This window comes from Corvus brachyrhynchos, unplaced genomic scaffold (genome assembly GCF_000691975.1).
Source record: "Corvus brachyrhynchos isolate BGI_N302 unplaced genomic scaffold, ASM69197v1 scaffold136, whole genome shotgun sequence".
Classification (NCBI taxonomy): Eukaryota; Metazoa; Chordata; class Aves; order Passeriformes; family Corvidae; genus Corvus; species Corvus brachyrhynchos.
Genome location: NW_008239080.1, coordinates 2,079,330 through 2,100,376, shown reverse-complemented (window position 1 = coordinate 2,100,376; position 21,047 = coordinate 2,079,330). Strand labels below are relative to the sequence as shown.

Sequence of the window (21,047 nt, the reverse complement as noted above, 5' to 3'; positions counted from 1 at the left end):
AAAGAATAGGGAAACTACAGAGGTCAATTGCAATTTTTTCATACTCTTACATACTTCTGCTCCATATATATATTCATATCATTTCCTTTGCAGCAGTCTCAGCAATTCCTTGATCAGATCAATATGTTGGCTTTCAAGCTTTCTCCACTGATTAAAGGGGAAAGACTTCATGCACGCTTTGAAGGTCTAGCTCATTGCAGCATCTGACTTAATGCCTGAAGTAAATGCTCAAGAGCTCATATTTCTTTCTCAATATGAAATAAGCTTATTAAATGATTCACGTTCCCTGAACACTTGCTGTGAACAGTTCTTGAAAGAGTAATTTTTTCTCTCTTTTCTAAACCTGCACACTCAATGATCCTGAGAAAATACAACTCTCCATTACTTAAGATTAAAAATTCCAAATACCAAGGAAATGTCCATATGAATCTTTATCAAACAGTCTTCACAAATTTGGATTAAAACCTAACTTTTTTCCCTAGCTATACTCTTAGTAATAGTCATAATTCCATAGTTAGTTTTATGTATACAATTTATTAAGTAACCTTAAAAATAGAGCTAAGTAAACTAACCATTCAGTATTTTTAAATGGGTGCTATAGGAAACTTGAGTAATCAAAAGTGTTTCCCTTCTCTACCTTATACTAAGTGGAGTAAAATATTCTGAAGAAATGGAAGCTATAAAAAATGCAGACATCCAGGCTCTTGTCTCATTACAAAAAAAATGCCTCCAACTGAAAAAGAAAGTAATATCTACAGCCCATTTGTGGAAATTTCTCTTTACAGTATTTATGTATCTCATATTCTTGTATAATTTCTAAATTCCTACCTCTATAAACTCCTTTCTGAATCATTCAGGTTTTTCAAATGAGCAATTAAAAGCTTTTGTTTTCTAAAGGAATCAACTTTTATGACAGGCCATTTATCGTCCCTGAAAGAGTTACCACAAGAGTGTCCAGCCATCATTGGGTACTACATCAGCTTGAGATGGAGTGGCTAAGTACTGCAAATAGCAAAGTTCACCCCCAGTTCTAATGATTTCTACAGCATTTTGTTACTCACTCTCTACTGAAAATGAAAGAAGGAAAATTAAATGGAATTAAAGTAAACCCCTACAAATTATAATTTAGTTAAAATAGGAATAAAGCCAGCTATTAGCTCTGCGCTGTGTCAGAAACAGGTCTATTACCCAAAGCTCCATTTAAAGAGGGAGTTAACATGGTTTATGCCAAGCCAAAGTTCTTTTTTGTTTTCTGGCCTTTCGAGAGTAGGAAAAGAAAAAACACGAAAAAACAAAAAAAACCAAATAAACAATAAAACAACAACACCCCCCCCAAAAAAAAATCTTAAACCCCCCCAATAGAAACAGTAACAACAAAAAAAATCTAAAGAAGGTAAAAAAACCAACCAACTCACCAACCAAACAAACAATAAAACAAACAGAAAGGGGAGATGAAGAACTTCATTTCACAATATTACACAAATCAACCTGCTGTATTGAAAAAGTATTATTTCCTTGGTGGTGACTGTAGATTTTAATTCCAAATAGTGGTAAAGATCTGCCTTTTTCAAACTGCATAGCCTGAAGGTAACATAACAATTGAGGTAACAAACTGGATAGAAATATTTCACTTTTCAAGTCAGTTTCATGAGGGTGTTAGTGGACTAATAATATCAGTATTTTTATGATAATAATTATTTTGGCAGTGAGACTGTAAGAAATGAGGTCAAGCTTCAAAGCCATGTAAACATATGCAGTTATAATTCTGAGTAATTGTGTTTCTGTAAATGTAATTTTTTTATTTCTTTTTTTAATATGGAGAGTTGGACTTCAGTATATAAACCAAAGATATTACATTTATCTCTGCCATTCTGTTAAGATCAGACTGTATAATGCCAACAGAGCTAAGAGATCAGTTCAAAACATCCCAAAGGGTCCATGTACTGGGTGGGCTAAAATCACGAACAGGGCCTGAAAGTTCTAAAGTATACTTTGTACCTTGTGATTTCTGAACCTGTAAGTTCACCCATTTCATGGTGTAAATTTTTCTTTCCCTTGACTTTAGGTATGAGTTTTAGGACCCCATTTGCTGCTCTGTCTGAAGGCAGAGATAAAAAATCTTTGATAAGATTTGTGATAAAAACCAGAGGTTCGTTCTGCTACAGATGAATGTACCTTATTTGGTTTGCTTTTTTCCGTGCTCTAAGTCTCCATTACAGTGGGAAGGAGACAGAGAAAGAACTTTTCCTCACTCAAAATATATGGTACAGCTCTGTGGCCTGCAGTGTTTGAATGACGCTAGGTGCATGCACAAATACTTAAATCACCCTGCAGTGGTGCCAAATAGCTTGATATTGTTGTGATTGTTTTTCTTTTTTCTTTTTTTTTGTTTAAATAAACACTCTACAATCATGTAGACATGTAACCAGCTCTAGGCACCATTATTCTGTAAATCTTCTATTAATATAGTTTGGGAAATGGTCTTCTAAAAAAGATATTTGATCTCATTGCTTGAATGGTTTTTCATATATTCTGTGGTTCAATGCTTATGCTGTTATTTAATGACTTATTTTTTGGAATTTTTTTCTAACATATAAGATGTTCTACTTTGGTCACCAGTTGCTTTAATTAACAGTAGGGTTAGCTCTATGTTGTTTCTTGTAACACATTGCTATTAAAATCTTATGGCCGCATGCTATCTCCTGTTACTCAGTAGTCAAGTATTTTGAAATGAGAGAGATTTCAAGAACACTTATGGGAAAATAGTATATAGGTACAGTCACTTCTCCAGAAAATCCTATCTCTGGTCCTGTTGTAGAGGAACGTAACTAGAATGTGAGCTGATATCAAAGGCAAATACTTGGAAACCTATCCATATGTGTATGAATTGTGCCCCTTGGTGAAACGTATTTCTTCCCTATATTGGCACCAAAAACTCATCTCCAGTAAAGTAGAGGAATGAAAAGAGACTGGCCTTCCCAAGGGGGTGAAACTGTGGGACAGTCATCAGGATGATTGGATCTTCAGGGACTGGCAGGCAGGCAGGCTGCTGCATCTGCACACACAAGACTTCTGTTTGTGAGAGAAACATTCATCAAAAATATAGCAAGCTTATCCCCTCCTTTCTCATTTTAACCTCAAGAGGATAGAATATGTTCATAATGATTAAAGGGAATGTCTCGTTTTGCCATTAGGTATCTTAGATTGTTCATTGCAGAAACACGGAATGAATGCTTTTAATGCTCATTTAGTTTTGAAAATTGCATCACTATCTAGGCAATGAAAAAAATGGTCTCCATTCACAGTCAACAATGCACAAAGAAAAGTTAATTTCTGCAAAATTAATGTCATTTAACTTTGCCAAATTGAACTTATACCTGTTTCTTGGATGAATAGTTCCACTGCTGGAAGACATGGCTGGTGATTTTATACTGCATCATCTATTTTACATTTGTGGTTGTACTTAGAAATAATTTGCAGAAGTTAAAATTATAGATACCCAAAACTCTCCTAAAGCTAAGTCATAGAGACTGCATATCAATAGGGCAAGACATTCAAATATGAGCCTACTTCTTCTACTTAGAAATAGTATTCAACAGCAAAGCTCAGAGGATTTTTAAGTGTTTATGTATATACTGGTTTTAATTTTCTTTGACAAGATATTAGATGGAGTTTGCTGACTACATATTGGTTCTTTGAATGTACTTAGAGAATGTATTTAAGAATTCTCTTTTAAAGCTGGGAAAATGGGTAGGCAAGTAAGTGTGTAAGAATCTGGTAATTCTTTTTTCTTGTAGGCTTTTGTTAGAATATTTTCTTCTGTTCATATTTTTGTTATTCTTTAAATTCTCTAACAGCACATTTACTCATAAGCTTTTTAATACATGGTTTAAGGGAGTGTCTGTCTAGAGACCCACATGCACATTTTAATGACTTTTTTCCCTATAGATATAATTTCTATTGATACCACTAGTGGCTGTATCCAGATTTTTACCTGTCACTCAGCATTCTCTATGTTCACATTAATCTGCACATTAATCTGCACTGTCAGTGGTTTTAGAAAGGTTTAAAGTCTCTCCTAGCTATATCTGGGTGTGAAATGAGATTGGTCAACCTGCACCTTTTTTCTTTTTTTTTTTTCTTTTTTCTTTTATTTAGAGTTTCACTGAAATATAGCTAAACCTTCCCATTAAAAAATCTTAAATAAAGTTATGTTACCTCACAACTGTGTTAGACAATTATCACAGGCTGGCTGACAAGCTAGAAATTTTTAAATTGCCGAAATACTGTTTTGTTTCTTTGCAGCATTTGAACCTCTTGGTGGTACAAAACATTAAGACTTAGTATTTATATTGCTATCTTAATCTTTCATGTTGAAATAGTTTCATTTAGTAGAAGTATATAAACAGGTAGAATTTTTTCATTCAGATCCAGTCTATAATATATTCAAGTTTGGACTAAAGAAGAAAATGATTCTGTAGTTGGTGGCTAGGGTTTTCCCAGGAATGTGAGAAAAACAAAGTCAAGTTACTATTCAAGTGAGCTTTCTTTGTCCTCAGTTTAATCATTTAGACCCATGTTGAACTGATCTGTTTTAGAAGGAGTGAAAAAGTGAAAGAAGGTATGATACAAAACATTGCATAAACATAAGCTAAATGTGTAGTGCATCATTATAAAAAAGGCCAAGGATTTACTTATTAAAACATACTTGCAGATTTTATTTAAAGGCTTCCATCTCCCTCTTATCCTATCCTGTGTATAATTCTCAGTATTTTATACCTCTGTTGAATAATAAAACTTGTTTATTCTTATTAATGTGCTTAAATAAGCTGTTTCACTTTACTGATTTACTTCTTTTGTCACTTCTACTAAGTTCTCATCAGCTCTATTTTTAGTGTTTATAGAACCAAAGAAATGTTAATGTTGGAAAAGACCTGTAGGATCATTGAGTCCAGCCATTAACATAACACCACTGTGTTCACCACTAAACTATGTCTTTAGGAGCCACATCTACACATCATTAAATAACTCCAGGGATGGGGATTCCACCACTCCCCTAGGCAGAATGTTCCAGTGCTTCAGAACCCTTTCATTCAGGAAAATTTTCCTAATATCTAACCTAAATCTCCCCTGGCATAACTTGAGGCTGTCTCCTCTTGTCTTATAACTTGTTACTTAAGAGATGATAATGAGCCCCACGTGGCTACCAGCCTCCTTTTGGGCAGTTGTAAAGAGTGATAAGATCCCCCCTGAGCCTCCTTTTCTCCAGGCTGAACAACCGCAGCTCCCTCAGCTGCTCCTCATCAGACTTCTGCTCCTGACCCTTCACCAGTTCCATTGTCCTTCTCTGGACTCCCTCCAGCGCCTCAATGTCCTTCCTGCAGTGACAGACCCAGAAATGGACACAGGATTTGAGGCATGGCCTCACCAGTGCCGAGTACAGAGGGACAATCATTAACCTGGTCCTGCTGGCCACACTACTGCTGATACAGGCCAGGTGCCATTGGCCTTCTTGGCTACCTGGGCACGTGCTGGCTCATGTTCAGCCTGCTATTGACCAGCACCCCCAGGTCCTTTTCCATCGGGTAGCTTTCCAGGCACTCTTCCCACAGCCTGCAGCACTGCATGGAGTTGTTGTGACCCATGTACAGGACCTGGCACTTTGTCTTATTGAACCTCATACCATTTTAATTGGCCCATCAGTCCAGATTGTCCAGATCCCTCTGCAGAGCCTTCCTACTCTCCAGCTTCCGACATGCACACCCAACTTGGTATCATCTGCAAAGTGGCTGAAGGTGTACTCAATCCCCTCACCCAGATCATGGATAAAGACATTAAACCAGACTGGCCCCAATGCTGAGCACTGGGGAACCCCACCAGTGACCATCTGTCAGCTGGATGTGTCTCCATTCACCACCACTCTCTGGGCCTGGCCACCCAGACAGTTCTTAACCCATAGAAGAGTACCCCTGTCCCAGCCATGGGCTGCCAGCTTCTCCAGGAGAATGCTGAGGGTGACAGTGCCAAAGGCTTTATTAAAGTCTAGGTAGACGACATCCACAGCCTTTCCCTCATCCACAAAGCAGGTCACCTTGTCATAGAAGGTAACCAGATCAGTCAAGCAGGACCTGTCTTTCCTAAACTCATGCTGATTCAGCCTGATTCCCTTGTTGTCCAGCCCATGGCCCATCCTGGCACTCAAAAGGATCTGCTCAGTCAAGACCTTGCCTGACATGGAGGTCAAGCTGACAGGCCTACAGTTCTCTGGATCCTCCTTCTGCCCCATCTTGCTGATGTGACTGTTCGTGTAAGTTTTGGGGAAAAGAATTACTCTATGCAAAATTAATTTCTTTCTCCAAGCACTGTAACCAGTATGTTGTCTCAGCACATGCACTGAATTATGAATTTGAGCACCTTTTGAAAATAGTTCATTGCAATGCAAATGTCCCTTTGCAATAAACATAATGTAACTGTAGAACACAGATTTTTAAATCATAAAGATTTAACTAATAGCCACAGTTCACGTCAAGATTGGTCCAGATTATGCTGACCACATCCGTGCTTCTGAAAAAAGTGACTGCTTTGAAATATTATCCAATAACTGAGCATCCTTACACTGACCCCTAACTTTGTTCCTTTTTTGTTCAGTTTAGAAATTTTATTATGAGTGTTTGCCACCAGAGTGCAGTCAGTTTAGTTTCCAATAAAGCACCATTTAGATGTTTTGGGATTAGAGACAGAAAACCCATTTAGTACATAAAAAATATTCTATAAAAGCAATAGCGCTGAAAAGACTACACAGAGCAGAGACAGAAAAATAACTAAAGGGGGGAAAAAAGCAATTTTCTTTCCAGGATCCTGTAAAATACTACTTGTTGGGTAACAATGCTATAATCAGGATATGGTGGGGAAGAAGGATCATATATAAATTGCATGTTTTGATTGTCCAGTTCTCCAGGGAATGATTTGTACTAGGGAAGCCATCTTGACTACACATTTTAATACAAGTACTATTGGAAGGCAGTAAATATTTTCATTTTTTTCTGGCTGTCTCCTAGATCTAGCTGTGGAGATAATTACAGTTACTCCACATAAGATATGGCAGTAATAGCAGAACTGGATTCAGGTGTAAAATACTTGACACTGAATAATTTTGCAAGAATAAAATACAGATTATTTTTAAAAAGAGTTTGCAAAAATTTTCAGTAAATTTGCAGCTTCTCTGGCATATACATTCAGTCACTTTGTGTTAGGACTTTCAGGTACAGGAAATTAATTGAAGCTGTTTCATTGTATTGGTGGGTCATGAAAACTGTTGATGAATAGATAACAACAGTTCCATCCCTGCTTCTTATTTCCATATTTCGTATTCATGAAATCACTTTTTAAAAAAATTCACTATGATTTCTTATGTAGTAACATGCGCAAACTCTTCCGTTCCACTTTAGCTCGCAGGTATAATTGTGTTTTCTGGAATATTGCACAATGTAGAATCACATTTTAACTTTATGGAGCTTCTACCTACAGGCAATATTTCCAGAAAATAAGGGATAGTTCACCAAAGCAGTATAGTTCCAGTTTGGGGGATTCCTATTCTGAATAAATATTTCATAAGCATACTGCAATGAACAGCACAAAGAACTGAAGGAAAAAACATAGCAATAACACCCAAATTTGTATCAGAATAACTGTAATAGAAAATAGGCTGCAGGTAGGATATAGTGCCAAAGAGAGAGCAGAGTCCCATCAGGTGCTTGTGTTAGGAATCCAAGTGTTGCAGAGCCAGGCACAATGACAGCTCCTTATGACTGTATCTGTCACGCCTCAGGAAAACCTGAGATGTTTTCTTACTCACAGTACTTTCTACACATTAGCTATCCAAAGTGGTCATTCTCTACTGCATGTAAAAGCAAAACTGAAGGCACTCTAAGAGCATTTGAAAATTTTGCCTGAATCCAAATAGACTTTTTTAAGATTTAGAAACCTCTCTGCTGCAGGTATAATGCTATGTTATATCTTGAGTTGATTATTTTGACAGTATTCTATGTTTAATTTTGTCACTGAGTTCAGTAATAATGTGAATTTTATGTACTCATCAGTACAAGCAAGGGTTAATCCAGTATTCCTATATGCAGTTTAAGCTCACTGTGCATCAAAATTCAGATGATTTTTTAGAACCCTGAGAAGGCAACACAAGCAACCCTGATTAGGCATCTATGTCTTTCTCTGTCAACATCATTCAAAATGAATGAAAATGTAAGACACCTGAATTCTGACAAGGGAAACAGTAATGGTGTAACATCTGACTTAGCTGACTAGTTGACTCTTTATTTCCATTTCTTTCTAGATGCTTGGATCTTTTTTGATCCCTCCTCCCACAACTTTGATAAACATGAAAAGCTTCTCCTTTGGGGGGAGTGGGAGGGAAGAAGCAGGGGATGCTGGAGATGAGATGACCAGAATTAGATAACAAGGGCTGAGCACAGGGTCCACATGCCATAGTGATTCATATGATTGCGTTATAACAGCTCATAATAACCAAGCTCTGTCATTCTTTATAGGCCAGGTTTTCTAGTTAGATCTTTTTTAAAGCATCTCCTCATTATGCGGTTGTTTTATTGAAATGACCATAATAACACTGAGATATTTCTCCCGAGTTATTAAAGTTAATTTAGAATTCAACAATGTGAACAAGTAAATCAAACTCAGTCTAATTAGTATTACTTACTACTTATATTGGATAGTGTCTATATGTCCCACTGAGGTACTGAGTTTTGTTCTGCCATGCATGATGTAAACAATCTAAATAAAGCATGTGTGCATTATCCTGACAATTATATTTCACAGTGCCCCAGGACAACCTTTTACAATCCCTTAAGCAAATCTTAATCCAGTTTATGTCCTCCGTGGAGAATATTCAAGATGAATTAGACGTGCATCCAGAATACAAAGACCTAGTTACGAACTCCTGTGAGGAAGGTTAGAGTCATGGCCTTAACATGAAAACTGAGACACAGGAGATGTCTGTTTCTAACAGTTCTGTTTCATATTTTCTGTGTGACTGTGCTCAAGCCTGTCTAGAAGGCATTTAGTGTTCCAGGATATGCTTATTAGCTACTGGGTTCAGGGACAAGCAAGAGTAGGCAGCTCTGTGAGAGAAAACAGGAGACAGCAAGGCATACACACTGGCCTCGCTGGCAAAGGCAAGGTCCCACAGCATCCAAAGAAGAAGAGCAGAGAGGGTCTGTGATGGTAGTCAGACTCAGCTAATATTCCACATCAGCAGACAAGTCCATAACAATGGGGCAGTTTTGACATCAAGTTGAGAAATCAAATCAAAGCATCAGGGTCAGGATCTGGTCCAGTGGTTCCCAGGAGAGCCCATAGTGATAAGGTAGGTCCAAGGTCATTAAACCTTGACATGGAATCCACAGGTCAAGTTTCAGAAAACCAAAATACATGGCCATGTACAGTCACAACAGATTCATCTTAAGCGCAGCTCCTGAATGAAGGGGCTGTGGGCCCCCATTTCTCACAGTCCTTTTCGCTGTAGTTTGATCTAAGCTCCAAAGTTGCATAAATTTGCAGCTGATTTTGAGTACATGCAGCTTAAGCTGTAGAGGTGTGTGTAATGGGGATGCACTGGTACTGACAGCTTGGGCATCATGTTGAATGCAAAACTCAGAATGGTAGATTCTAGAGAAGTAGTCTGATGCTGACCAGGAAATGCTATGCTTGTGACTAAATTCTGTCTCCTAAATTATCAGAGTCAAGAATTTAGTAAAGCACTAATTTGAGACATCTCATATTTATCTGGGATGAATTAAGCAAACCTGCCTTCCTTCTGAACCCTTGTTTTATGTATTGTACCAGTTGTCAAATGAATATTCAAATAGGCGGTTGGTGTTCTTTTCCTCCTAGATAGGTTTTGATGGTGATAGCCTTGAATCCTAATGGACACTCTCATCCAAGGTAAGAAAGGTATGGTTTATAATGCCTTCAGATGGGGACCCTGTGTTCAAACAGAGACCTAATTGCTAGCAGATCTTCCTACTTCAAGTTCTCAAAACATTAGCTCAGTATTCTAACTAGCAATGTTAGACCAGTAGATCTTTCTCTGACTTAGACAGGTTTTAAAATAGAAAGCAACTTCAGATGCATTTAAAGAGGGGACCGATCTGGTTAGTAAACATACCTAAAGGCTTGAGCTTTTTAAGGATTTATCTGTCTAATTTCTCAATCTTAATGGACCTAAAGTGTAAAAAAAGCTCTGTCTTCTGCTTCTGGAAAGGAAAATGGAGAAACTTATACATTCCTGGTGGATTGCCGTGAAAACAGGAGCCAGCTGCAAGCATTTGCTCAATATCCAGTTTTGCAGGATATGGCTTTTAATCGATCTTTACTGTTTAGGATTCACTAGCTGCTTTCATACTAGTAATCTCTGCATTTCTATGGCAGAGTAATTTACAGTTCTCTCAGTTTTAATTTTCTTGTAGTGTTATCTGAAAGTTCTTCACAATGCTATTCTGTATGATAATGAAAATGCTGTTCAACAATAAAATATTGTAGAGATCTGGTTTTAGTTTGCTACTAAAAGCTGTGATTAAAAACATATATTGATCACCATTATTTATTTTGTTTCCCCTGTGTGTGGCTTTTCTACATCAAATTTTCTGTCTCCGTGCCTGTGAATTTACTTCTTACATCATCTTTCTATATCCTGAATAACTTAGTTCACATCTTTATAGATTTCTGAATAATAGATTTAGTTATCACTTCCCTAGAGGTAAAACAATAGCCATCTTTTCTTTGCTTCAATTTACTTCTTCTGGGAAGTAATCATTCTGCTCTGCTCTACATCACCCCAAGCAATGTAACGTTCATAGAATATTTGTATCGATTCCCTGCTAATGATTTTCATATCTGTTTGCCTCCTTACCGATCTCTCATCCTTTGTCAAGTCCTCCCCATCTTTTTTAATGGTTTTTATTGGATATCTAACCATGAGCAAGCGTGATAGATAAACATGTAAATGATCTCTCAGTCTCAGCTTGTCTTCTTTCTCCCTTCTCTGCTTCATCATCATTCCCACCTTCTGAGCTCACTACCTTAACATTACCTTCAGTCTCACTCTCTTTGCTGTTATCAGCTAGAATCATCAGCTCAGACACTTGTTCCAGTCACCTTAGTGACTGAAAAATGCTTGATTTCTGCACCTTACCTGCCCAGTAAATCTAAAATGGTGTTGTAGGTGACCTTGCCCCCTCAGTATTGCCCATGGATTTCAACTTTATGTCTGTAAATTAAAGCTCAAGCACTTTATTGCCAATTCATTCTATCTCCTGCATCAGTCTCCATCTTCTGTCTTGCTTTGTGCTGAGTCTTTCTTTTCCTTAAGAAGTGTTTTATGACAAGGCAGGAGAGGCTGCCTGAGACTGTAGCTTTAGTAGCATGAATGCACAGTAATACTAAGACAAACGGAAACAAATACAGCTCCTTCAGAAACAGAGTACCTTTGATGTTGCTCTGGGTCTATTTGACTGCTCATATCTTCATCTTCTTCAAAATAATGCCCAGAAGATGGAGTTCTCTTCTAATTAATGAAGTACATCTTCCTACCATGTGTTAAAAGCATTTTTCTAAATAATTACATATTTCAGGAAGCATTCCATTTATCACGAGAATACATTTTCCTCTGACTGCTCATAAAAAAACTGTTTACATTTTCATTAGTTCAGCTGGGTGTTCTTCAAACTTGTTATTCAGATTAGCAAATTGATTTTATTCTTTACATTCCAGATTTGCCAGCTTCAAATAGCCATATTAAACTTACAGTGTGCATTACTAATTAGTAAATAGTAAAAATGATTAAAAATTACAAAATGCTAAGCTTCTACCCCCCACCCTTCCCCCAGGGGAACATGCAGAAATAGTATCTGGAACATATACAAATTCTATTATGCTATAGCTATTTCCATGCACTATTTCTCAGGGAATAAACTTTAATATTTTCCATAATTATTTTTAAGATTTATTGTCTATAACAACAATTTTTAATGGTATTATTATTGTTTGGACTTGTAATTTTTAGATTTTATTTCCATACCTGGAACAAAGTTATCATAATGAATGTGCAATCAGAAATCGCTTGTGAGACTGCATATGCATATGTGATATTTGATGAGTCTATGAAATTTGTATATTCTTGAGTTTTTCCTCAAATGCAGAATTTGGTACTGAGCAACAAAAGGACACACAACCAAAAGAAAACACTTGCCTGCTGCCTATGATGTTTTTTTCAATTATGTTAAGTAGCAGAAAAAATCTGAGTTATTATTAAATGCATCCTGATCATTGCCTGAAACCATGCTGCTTTCTAAGTTGTCCTGTATATCATACTGATCATATTATGGTAATGGGTAGCTCTCCCACTGCGTTGTCGATAGAAAACAGAAGGACAATATTCAGAGATCACTGTTAAGGTAGCTTCTTGATTAAACAAAGCATTATTCTTAACCTTTAAACAGTGAGCCTATTTAAGGCAGATTTTGCTTGACATCAAAGGAAGGATTCATGCAAAGTTCATCCTTGATTAGTGAAAATATCTATGAAGTCACTACTTCTGCTTTTGCCTATATTGGTACTGTGTCTTGCTACCCAAGGCTTGAACAGTGAGACAGTATCTGCTTTGGGCTGATGAGCTTCAGAAACGCAAGTACACAGCAGGCTTCTAGGGACATCCCTGTCTTGTCTGCCCATGGAGCAGTAAGTTTTAATTTAAAAATTTATCACTTCTCTGTGGATAGTCATACGAAGTAGTAGTTCTGTTAAGTTATATTTTCTTAGGAGCATTTTGCTGAACATAGTTTGATGTTGGTTCACTGTGAGGACGTTTCATGAGTATTATTTACAGAAGGAAAATTACCTTGTTTTTTTGCTCATGTTCATGTAAGAGGATGCCACTTCACCACAGTCCTTCTGTTATACACAATCTTGTAGGTGGTAAGAAGTGATTTTATCTTTGGACTGAGAGAAGGATTTTAATGAGGCCTGCTCACAGGCAGAGTTCTGTAGCAGATCTGGAGATCCGTAAATCAGTGTCCTTTAAATGGGGGTTTCACCATTCGTGTTTGTTGCAAATTGTCTTTAAAATGAGGGGATTTAAGTGGATAGAGAAAATCTATTACAAATATCTTCTTCAATATGTCCATTTGGTTTTTTGTTGATGATCCAGGCAAGACTTTGTTCCCCATGTATCCAACATGGGCTGACTTAAATAAGCTTCTTTATTCTCTAAAAACCAAATTTTTTACATTTAGGGTCAAAAGACTAATTCTAGAATGTGTAAATATTGTTCTAATTGATTCTTCTTAACAGAGGTGTTTTGCAGAAATGCTCAGTATTCTGTGTTTCAACACAAAAACCTTTCATATTCTTTGTTAAAATCATCTCTGACAATATCAATTCTAGTTTACCCAGAAACAGATTTAGCAGGAGCTGTCTCAGAAGGGCAGTAAAACATTGCCTGTTTCAAAAATCAAAATGTGCTAAGTGATGAACTCGAGCAAGTCAAAATAGGATAGGAAAATAGCAAATGATGCTGCTAATATACACATTTTCTGTTTTCTGTAACTGAAATGCAACCAAATTCTGTATCTTAAGTTACTGCAAATTAGAGATCAACATGGTTACTGTGCTGTAAAGCACAACACACCCAGAATATTATCACTTATAAGAAAGCAGAATCAGAACTGGTATTGCAGCTAAGGGGAGACATCTGTAACAACCTGTAAATCAGGTCTACAGCTTCCCCCATGAGGGGAAGAGGAGGGGCAGGCACTGAAGTCTTCTCTCTGGTGACCAGTGAAAGGACCCAAGGAAATGATCTGAAGCTGTGTTGTTGGGGTTTAGGTTGGGTATTAGGAAAAGATTCTTCACTCACAGTGTGGTTGGGCACTGGAACAGGCATCACAGTGCTAAGGGAAATGTTCACAGCACTAAGCTTGCCAGAGTTCAACAAGCATTTGGACAATGCTCTCAGGCACATGGTATGATTCTTGGGGTAGGTATCCTGTGCATGTTGTAATTTTAAAACCTGAATCTCTGTTATGAGAACTAAAGTTGCATTTAGTTCATGAGCAAACATCCAGTTGTTTATCTGTCATGTCTTTCAGTGAATCTGATTTTCTGTTCAAATTTATTTATTATTCAAGGGGCTAGTTCCAAAATTTTACCGGTTTTTGTTGGATACAGGAGGCTAATGGGTGAATACTAAAGAGGAGGGAATTTTTTTCATGACACTTACTTGGTTGCTTTATCTTTTTGTTGGTTATCAATCCAGACCAATCAGAGAGCTACTAGAAGTTGCACTAGGCAGCTTATAACTCACTCAGGGTTATCGGGATCAAGGCAATACATTTCAACTTTTCTAGGCCATGATCTACAAGAGCTACTCATACAGGAACTACACTATATTTTTCGCTCTAAGTTTTCTTGACACATTAATTAGCCACTTTTGTGCTGTTCTAAATAATCTGCTTAAATATCATTCACATATTGTTGTGTGTAACCAGGTCATTTGTATAGTGATGGAAAATGGTCTATTCCTATCAGTTTGGTGTTAATCAGTTACAACAATGTTTTGTATTACTTGGTTGTGGTATGATCAGTTAGTAGTTGCCAATTCTGAAATTTTCAGTAGAATGGTATCAAACAGGTTATCTGCAACTGCAACATGAAAATGAAATAAAGGGAAAAGGAGATGTATTGGTAAAGGATATTAAGAAATAATCCATCACAGTTCAAAGCAATCACTAAATTGAGTAGACTAGACTACTTACATGGATTCTTCTGAATCAATAATTATTATGGAAATATCAAATATGTATGTATTCTTATGTGCAATTGAACTACTGTCTTGTAGTTTATACCAAAGTGCATCAAAAAAATACTCAAAGAAGCTTCTTGTCTCAGGCTTCTGCCACCCAGAGCTCAACATGCAGCTTGCACTGCAGATGTGCACAGTGAGCACCTGTACTAAATCACAGAATGATACAATTGTAGAATATGCTGAGTTGGAACAGGCCCATCACTGAGTCCCACTGCTGGGCCTGTGCACGACAACCCCAAGAATCACACCATGTGCCTGAGAGCTTTGTCCAAACACTTCTTGATCTCTGTCAGGCTGGTGCTGTGACCACTGCCCTGGGGAGCCATTTCGGTGCCCAACTGCTCTGGGTGAAGAACCTTTTTCTGATATCCAACTAAACCTCCCCTGACACATTGCCTCAAATCCTGTCTCTGGTCACCAGAGTTAAGAGATCAGTACGTACCCTTCCACTTCCCCTCTTGAGGCTGTTGAACGCCACAGTGAGGTCTTTCATCAGTCTCCTCCAGGCTGAACAGACCAAGTGACCTCAGCCACTCTCCACATGGCTTCCCCTCCTGACCCTTCACCATCCTACTCACCCTCTTTTGGACACTCTCCGGTAGCTTAATGTCTTATATTGTGATGCCCAAAACAGCAGACAGGACTTGTAGGAATTGCTGTGATACAAGTAAATAAAAGAGAGAATTTTCCATGTTGGAAGAGTTTAATTTGACACATGAAGATTTTCCTCAACTTCTGCTTAGGTCATTTTCATTTTAGTTTTCTTTTTTTTTCTGTTTTTTCATCTTTTTTTCCTACTTTACATTTTTTTTCTTATTAATATTGTCTTTGACTATTTTTCCAGTAGTATGCAATTTGTGTGTCAATACTGTGCAAAAATACTCATACCACAATGCCTAAAAGTGTCCTTGTTTGCCAAGTGTTCCATCTCACAAATTCAGGACATGATGATTTGGTATATGGTAATTTAAAATAATAACAAAGAAAACCCCTGTGAGAAACCTTTGTTTTTTTCAAATGAGAAGACATAATCCTTGTGTGGCAATTGCAGAACTGAATCATTTGGGTTCCAGAACTTTAAGCATTGTTTTCTAATACAAACCTAACATTAAAAGAGTACAATAAAGTACAAAGCGAATGATGTCTCATTATCTGTGTATAAGAAACTCGCATTTGAGTTTCTGACATACAAATGACCCAGCACATGAATTATATACATTCCCCTCTAAAAGGCTTGTTGATTTCATTTCACAATAAGTAATTATTTTGTGCTGCAGATTAAAAGTGAGATTGAGAGCCTCACTTCACAATGGAAAGACAGCTGATCATGAGCCAAAGTTTCATTGAAATGAGTCATAGACTAATATTTAATAAGAATATTAGCTCTCCTAAAATATAAAATACAGTTTACAGTGGTACTGAAAAGGTGGGAACTATTTCATGTATCCACCTGGTCATCTTGATAGACCTGAACTTGTCTCCTCCAGTCAAATTCCATTAAATTATCTTACACCTTGGAGCATCAGAGCCCCGTTAGGCACATCCTCATGGAATCATTTGGCAATGTGTCTAAACAAGGACCTTATTATCTCTGTGGATCTGTAAGAAACAGACTTTGAAAGACATGGAATATGCACTACTGACTCATATTCAACTTTCTGTCACCCAGGATGCCTAAGTATCTTTCCATGGCACTGCTTTCCAGCATCTCATTTGCCAGTCTGCGTCTAAATCCAGGGCTGCCCCATCCCACGTGCAGAATCTGGTACTTACCTGTGTTGAGCTTCAGATGGTTGGTGATTGCTCAGCCCTCTAATTTACTAGGGTCTCTCTGCAGGGCCTCCCTGCCTTTGAGGGAGTCAACAGCTCCTCCCAGTTTCATACCAACTTGCTTAGTATCCCTTCCAGCCTGCCTCCAGGTCATTTATGAAGTTGTTGATGAGAACAGGGCTGAGGATGGAGCCCTGTAGAACCCTCTAGTGACCGGTCACCAGTCCGATGTCACCCCATTCACTCTAACCCTTTGTGCCTGACCTGTGAGCCAGTTGCTCACCCATCACACAATGTGTTTATCCAGATGAATGCTGGACATTCTGTCCAGAAGGATTCTATAAAAGACAGTATCAAAAGCTTGACTGAAATCCAAAGAGATCGCCTTTACTGGCTTCCTTTGATCAGCTAGGTGGGTTACCTTGTCATAAAAGGAAATCAGGCTTGATAAAGCAAGACTTTTGTTTGATTGTAAGTAAAAAAACCTTATCTGAACCATGAATGGAAATATATAGGATCATAGAATCATTTAGGTTGGAAAAGAGCTTCAAGATTATTGAGTCCAACTGTAAACCAAACACTGCCCAATAAATACATATATTTGTATTTATTCCATATAAGACATAAGTCAGATTTTTAGGTTTTATGCTTTGGTTTTGTTATTCATCACCTAAATAATAACAAGTATTTTGGAGTTTTTGGTTCTGGGTATTGTTTAGGTACTATGATAAATGGCCCTATTTAAAATACAGAGGGAGATGGAGTACAGAAAGTACTATCCTAGACCCTCACCATTTATCCAGTACTAAAGTGCTTTTCTGTTTTGCAGAGTGAATTCCATTGAATAACATTGATTTCCTATTTCAATAAAGGGAACTGTCGGCCAAAAGGTGGATGAAATATTAAGGCTCTACTATCTAATTAGACAGATAGATAGATAGATACACAGATAAATACTGTGCAAGTAAACAAAAAAAAGCCCAGTATTGTCTTATACAGGCTGTATTTAATTTTGAAAACTAAATAACTGTTAGTTTAATTTTATTTATGTGGAAAATAAAATTATTTTAAGAACTACTGGAAAAAATCCATTTTTACAATGTGAATATATTCTGTATAACCATTGATTGCATGTGAAAGCACACAATCCATTTTATGCCCCAGTAATTCTGAAACATCTGAACTCTATTCCCTCCACATACCACCTGAAAATTCACAAGACTAAGCACCCCCTTAGTGCTGGGAATGGATTTGCCATTGCAGCCTGGAGGGGATTGTAACTAGCATTATAAAGCCCTGATGATAGTTTTATAATGGAAAGTCTGAAACAACCTCAAGTACCGCGTCATTAATGTGATTCTGTAATACATAACCAGTCTAATTTGAAAATAAGAATCAGTTATTAAGGAATACATTTGTGGAGTTAATATTGTTAACTTCTTAATTTTGCTCTTCTCTTGTATTTGAATTAGTTTTCTTTCAAATAAAATCTTCTGATGAGACACCTAATGGTTTTCTACTTTAACTTTTCTGTTCTGCTTGTTTTTACAGCTGTTCCCCATTGTATTTATGTTTAACCCCCTTGCAGAGTCCTTGCAGTGAAATCATTATGCAGATCAAAGTATAGTCCTGATATCCAAACTCTTCCAACTACATTAGCCTCTTCATAAATTGATTAGGAAAGACATTGCACAGGAAATGGCTATCAAGATGGCTTACATTAAGAATGGAGCTAGTGCTCCAGATGTGTTTTCTGAGTGTGTGTACATGCTTGCAGCCTTGTCAATTCCTTTAAAGTAGTTTGAGTCTTACTAGACACTGACAGTGTTGCCATGGAGTTGTACTTGGATTTCACAGCAAAGCTGAAACTGATTTCCAGATGAGAGTTGAGTTAGAAAATGGGGAGAAAACCAGAACGAGTAAACAAATTTCCAAACTATCTTTAGATTTGATACCTACTTTTTCTGTCTTGCTATATCTATTACAGATATAACACCTATGTTGTTTGGGTGTTGAGTTTTTTTAGATGGAAAAAATATAGTTAAGAATTCAGAATTGAGATTATTCTTTCAAGGAAAAGCAATAAGATGCTATACTGCATTACTTTACTTTGTGTGAAAATGAGGTCTTTCAATATGTGAATCTCCTTAATGGATCTATCTTGAGATTGTGCCTGTATAGAGGATAAAAGCTCTGATATTGCTTCATTAGCCTGTATCAAGAAGTTTTGTTTCCCAAAGCAATTTTCAGCATCTTTTTCCTTTTATTGTCACATTTGATTATTTTAGAATTTGCTCTGAAGACACAACAATGTCCTTATGTGTGAATTTCAGGGTATAAGATGGTACATTCAATAATCCCTGTTAAGAAATTAAATCAGAATCTGGCTGACAAATGTTACGATCAATATCACACAATTAATCCGTAGTAGACTGCATAATAAACAGAAGATTATGCTTTCTGAGCCAGTTAATGTCCTATGAATTCCTGCTTTACTTGAAATGTGTCATTAAAAGTTTTGTTATTGCTGTACTGTTGTCACTCTGTGATGCTTTAACATATGAAACACAATTTTATTTGATTTTATGATTTTTCTTACTAGTGGCTAGCATTCAGAAGCTTCCTGCTGCATCTGTTTTAACTGACATCAATTTCCCCATGAAAGGAAGAAAAGGAATGGTTGATTGGGCACGAAACTCAGAGGACAGGGTTGTCATTCCAAAAAATATCTTCACTCCTATGTCAACAGGTAAAAAAGCGTATCAGCATGTTAATTTTCTATTAGCTTTAGCAAGGAAACTCTGCATGTGTCTCATGGGATCACTGTATAATATAGGATTTGTTCTTTTATTCCTCTACCCATAGTTGATCCTATAGAGAAATGAATGGGCTTAATTTCAGCACCTTGATAAAAAGTGCTGCACAAATCCTAGTCATTATTTTCTACAGCAAAGAGGCAATGCTTTACTTAGTTACTGTGCACAGGATTTAATCTGTGTGATCTGAGGTGAGCTGAAGTGCAGCTCTGCTGAACCCCCTGAAGCTGCTGTACTCCAGCAGACAGAGTCATTGCAACATAACTCTTACCCAAGGAAGCTCAGCAGGCAAATTAGCCTAACTTCAGGTACAATTTAAAAATATCATTGCAGTGCAGGTCTCTGACAGTAGAGAATTTACTCACTAAGCCTTAAACTCTACAGACATTCTTTGAGAATGCTTAATTATAAATGTAAGTGAACTAGCATGGATGTCAGTATACAATGATGGATGTCTTGAAAATGTGATTTTCAGTGGTTTAAATCTTTCGATATGCTCCTGACAGTGCTACATTTTTATGACAGACTTCCAGGATATAATTCAAAATTATGATGGTTTATTTAAAATAAAACTTATATTACAAAGATAGATGATATTCAGAGATTTTGATGCTGATGAACGCTTGGGAAAGAGAGTTTTAAAATTTTTTTTCCTTATTCTTTTCAGAACTAGATGAATCAACTGTATTTGTACTTGGAGCAGTGCTATACAAAAATTTAGAACTCATTTTGCCCACTTTGAGGTAAGAAATTTCATAAATACAATATGAATTGACGTATTTCAGGATCATAACTATACTATATGTCAAGATAAAAGCAGACAGTCAAGACTATTTGCATATTAGTACTGCTGGATTTTTTTTTCATTATATTTATAATGTATATGCATATATTAATCTCTCCATCATGCTTAGTTACTTGCATGATAGAAATAGCCTTTGCATCAAATCAAATTGCCTTAATTTATATTTTATGTAATGTATATTAAACTTAATTACAGAAATTTTTGATCAGAAGTATATGCAGTGATGTACCTTAATGGTCAGACCACTTGAGCTTCAATCTACTGTTTGTCCAGATAGTACAAATGGTCTTGTAATGACATCATAACTTGACATACTAAAGTTGTCTGCTCAACTTCTACAGAAGTCTCTAGCAGTAGTTTTCCAAACATTTTTTCAGTGCAAATTGTATTCAGAAGGGACAGCATAGCTATAGAGAGGATCCGTTTTAGAAACAAGACATGCATGTGCTGAACAGCTGGAGTATATAAGTTTTGAGGGCCACAGACATGCAGAAAGATACAGGAAGGCCTCTTGTTTCACTTTTTCCTTTTTGTACTTGCCAGAAGACAATTTGGAAATAAATATTTCGCCTCCTCTTTTCTAATTACCAGTTATGATAATTTCGTGGTCCATTAATACTACCTTATTTTATATGATCCTGTGCACCATTGGTCTACTAATGCCCTTTTACAGTAAAAGAAACACATGCAGATGGTGTCACAATAGGTCCTACTGAATTCACAATAATTAGAAAAGATGGTAATAAGGAAGCCACCAGATCACCTT

The 21,047-nt window shown here is 36.9% G+C and overlaps 1 protein-coding gene across 1 annotated transcript in view; it reads left to right on the top strand.

Moving 5' to 3' along the window:
• The window catches only part of ADGRB3 (adhesion G protein-coupled receptor B3), a 449,879-nt gene that overhangs the window by 239,791 nt on the left and 189,041 nt on the right, over positions 1 to 21,047 (top strand). Inside the window, exons 13-14 of the mRNA XM_008637622.2 lie at positions 19,263 to 19,409; positions 20,144 to 20,219. Coding sequence (XP_008635844.1) covers positions 19,263 to 19,409; positions 20,144 to 20,219 — 223 coding nt within the window. The remainder of the gene's footprint in view (positions 1 to 19,262; positions 19,410 to 20,143; positions 20,220 to 21,047) is intronic.